Raw genomic sequence first — 3,738 nt, 5'->3', positions numbered from 1 at the left:
TCTGAGAGAGATTACTTGTGATGACTCTAATAATCTCTCTTCTACTTGAATCCCTTGGACACTCAAAACCCAGCTATTATGTCTCCCTAGATCTTTCTTCTCCAGGCTAAGAATTCTTAGTACCTTAATCTGATTTCAGTTGTTCTTTCTTAGATAATCTCCAACTTGCCAATGTCAATCTGTGATCCTCAAGTCATAACTAATGTGGAATATTTTAAGACCCTGGGTGGTAGCAATATAAGTGACCAATGTTAAAAACAGTAAGATGCCTTCCTTAGGTTCCCTAGGTCTTATGTACTTTCCAGGTTTGTGGCTCCATTACTCTGAGGGTGATGTTCTGCTGATCAGTTTCCTTAAAGCACTCTTCATATCCCTATTTCTCAGACTGTAAATAAAGGGATTCAGCATGGGAATGACTACTGCGCACATCATGGCAGCTGCCTTGTCCTTCTCTGGAGAGGTGGGTCCTGAGGGTTGTAGGTACACAGCAAAAATGGTTCCATAAAAGAGTAAGACCACAGTGAGGTGAGAGCCACAGGTGGAGAAGGCTTTCCGTTTTCCCTCGGTAGAGGGAACCCGCCAAACGGCACTGAAAATGCAGATATAGGAGAGAAGAATGCACACCAGGGGACTTATGCCCATGAAGATGCCAAAGACTAAAACTACCAGCTCATTGATGTGGGTGTCAGAGCAAGAGAGCTTTAGGAGGGGCATGAGGTCACAGAAGAAGTGCGGGATTTTGTTGTCTGCACAAAAGGTTAACTTTGCCATCAGGGAGGTGTGCACCACTGACTGGAGGTTGGTGATACCCCAAGGTCCTCCTACAAGTAGGACACAGAGCCGAGGGCTCATGATAGTTGCATAGCGCAGTGGATGACAGATGGCCACAAAACGGTCATAGGCCATCACAGCAAGGAGAAAACTGTCCATGGTACCAAACAAATGAAAAGAATACATTTGGATGAGGCAACCAGCATAGGGGATGGCCTTGTTGTGTGTAAGGATATTTATCAACATTTTCGGCATTGTGGTAGATGCCTGGCAGAGATCAACAAATGATAGGTTGGAGAGGAAGAAGTACATGGGGGTGTGGAGGTGGGAGTCGAAATAAATGGCCAGAATGATAAGCAGGTTTCCAACTATGGTGACCACATACATGCTCAGGAAAAGCCCAAAGAGGAGCAATTGTTGGTCTGGTCTCTCCAAAAGTCCCAGAAGGAGGAATTCTGATACACTTGTGTGGTTGTCTTGTCCCATGTAACTGATGTGTCTGTCAAGAAAGATACACAAAATGGAAATATAGGTACCCCTGAGAAATCAGCAACTTTAATAAAATAGTAATAACTGCTCTTGTTTCTATATTGCAGAACCCTTTATATCATTGAACTTGGTCAGTTTAACACATTTATTAACCACCAACTATTTATTCTTAGTGGACAAAACTTCCACAAAGATAAATATGACAGTAGGATATACCATCAATGTGTGATCTAAACTAATAGAAGAAAAGTAAATACTATGCAAAGCAGTGTGGAAGTCCAGCAAGAAGAATTTTCTATCACAGCATGAAATAGCTTTCACATATTATAATGGGAACAAAACTGAGTTCTAACAGTTCCTGAAAACGTAATCTTGGAATGCTCTCAGAATTGAGTAATTTAAGCCAGATTGACATTGAGTTTAATAAGTTAATTAAGCATGATTATTAGTCATGACATTGTTGACTTGCCTTTCGTGTAGCAATTGATGGACAATGATGACATTCAAAATGATCAATGCCCAATGTAGACTTTTGAATACAAATAGCAAGGAATGTCAAAATTGGGAGATATATGCATGAAAATTTTTTCCTTTTAGATAATTTGGCAGTATATTTAACTAGACTATTATCAAACTAAATGTCACTATACTTTATTTGTTTGTAAGATTATTTTATGTTGTAAATTTCCAGCATTATCATTTTGAAAAGGACTCTAAGACTGTGTTCTTAATATTTTCAATTGATGCCTATTATAGACTTATAGGATTGAATCCTCTTTGATGTGAGCACTGTGATTACTTCATAAGAACTATCACATAGTAGAAATATTAGTCTGGGGGACATGGTGCTCTAACTGCCTAATGATTATATAAATTTATGTGTGTATTAAGAGATAATTTGTTTTTGGAAAAATAATACAAATGACCTTGAGAAATTGAAAAAAAGGTAAAAGTGTAAAACAAGTACTGCTTAATGATGATCCCAAACTGGGGACTTCATTTTCTGGTTCTCTAAAGGCAGGGAAAACAAATATCTCTTTATATCTGATAAGATACAGAAAAGGTAGTTGAAGTAGCTGAAAATGTTGTTGAACTTTTTTTTTTTAGGTTTTTTGCAAGGCAAATGGGGTTAAGTGGCTTGCCCAAGGCCACACAGCTAGGTAATTATTAAGTGTCTGAGACCCGATTTGAACCCAGGTACTCCTGACTCCAAGGCCAGTGCTTTATCCACTAGGCCACCTAGCCACCCCTCCTATTGTTGAACTTTGAGCCTAAAAACTGCAATCTGAAATGAATTCACTTTGAAGGGCTTCTGAATATGATAATTAAAAAACTGTATTTGGATATTAAAACTTCAGATTGTCAACATGGATTTTTATAAATTTATATATCTGAATATTAACTTGTTTTTTGCAAATTATCTAAACATATTTGAATCCTGTTCCTTCCCTCCCATTAGATGGGAGTATGATACTTTGGCAAATTTGCATGCAATTTATTAAAATTTTTAAATGGCAGTTATTAAAGATTTTGTTTGATAACTTGAAGGAGTGCCAGTTGAAGAACTTAAGGAAACAATGAAGTTCACAAGACTTAAGAATATTTGGAATAGTATTAATATGGTAAATTAAATTTCCTACACTGTTTTTAAATAATGAATTTAGGGATTCCCCCCCCCCCCCCCCCAGATGTAAGCCTTATTGAGCAAACCCTAATGCTTATCATATATTATGCAATAGCTGTAAACAAATCCCATTACCTTTTGGTATTGATGTGGATTTCAAGAAAATTGCATCTTTAATTTTAAGCATTGGAACTTACTGGTTAAGGTGGAATATCTTGGAGCTATTGATTGATTTATATATTCCCCATGATTTCACTTTGATTCTGATAAAAGCATTTGCTGACAAATCAGGCTATTTAACCACACAAAGGGAAAATGTCAGTGGCTTCCCACTGGTGTGTGCTAAATAGAGTATCCATAAACTAGGACCAGATAGATGAAAATTGTGATGGTCAAGTTGACCGTTCTTTTTCTCTGCTAGGAATGGGAGGTTTCCTACATGTCAGTCAATGAGTTTAATGATTATAGAGTGAATTAGGTTGAAGTTAGGAGAGGGAGATGGACAGGATTGTGAATTCACTGGCCTATGCCCTACCAATACAAGTTGTCACCTTCTCTGCAACAAGTTTCTTAGAGTTAAAGTGACTTGCCCAGGGTCACCCAGTCAGTCTGTATCAGAAGTGGGACTTAAGCATAGGCTTTAATGGGAGCCAGAGGAAAGAGAAGAGAAGAGGCATTTATAGAGCTTAGCACTATTTTACAACTGTCATCTTGTTTGAAAAAAATATATATTTTGAGACTTCTATCTACTGATCCACAATGTAAAAATCAGCAGCTCCAAAAAGATGCCTTACCTTTACCTGGTATCAGAGTTAAGGGATTCTTGTCTCTACATACCTAAGTGAAGTTCATTT

At 37.7% G+C, this 3,738-nt stretch overlaps 1 protein-coding gene across 1 annotated transcript; it reads right to left on the bottom strand.

The window, feature by feature from the left end:
- Positions 1-275: 275 nt before the first annotated feature.
- On the bottom strand, positions 276-1,257 carry OR1I1 (olfactory receptor family 1 subfamily I member 1). Its single transcript, XM_074204279.1, has one exon. It carries the CDS (start codon positions 1,255-1,257, stop codon positions 319-321), a length of 939 nt encoding a protein of 312 aa, XP_074060380.1. The 3' UTR covers positions 276-318.
- Positions 1,258-3,738: the final 2,481 nt, after the last annotated feature.

Source organism: Macrotis lagotis, chromosome X (assembly GCF_037893015.1).
Source record: "Macrotis lagotis isolate mMagLag1 chromosome X, bilby.v1.9.chrom.fasta, whole genome shotgun sequence".
NCBI classification, from domain to species: Eukaryota; Metazoa; Chordata; class Mammalia; order Peramelemorphia; family Peramelidae; genus Macrotis; species Macrotis lagotis.
The sequence above is the reverse complement of the archived record's forward strand: the minus strand, read 5'-3'. Positions and strand labels throughout refer to the sequence as shown.

Coding starts and splice junctions, on each gene's coding strand:
- OR1I1 (XM_074204279.1), bottom strand. CDS start 1,257: ATGGGACAAGACAACCACACAAGTGTATCAGAATTCCTCCTTCTGGGA.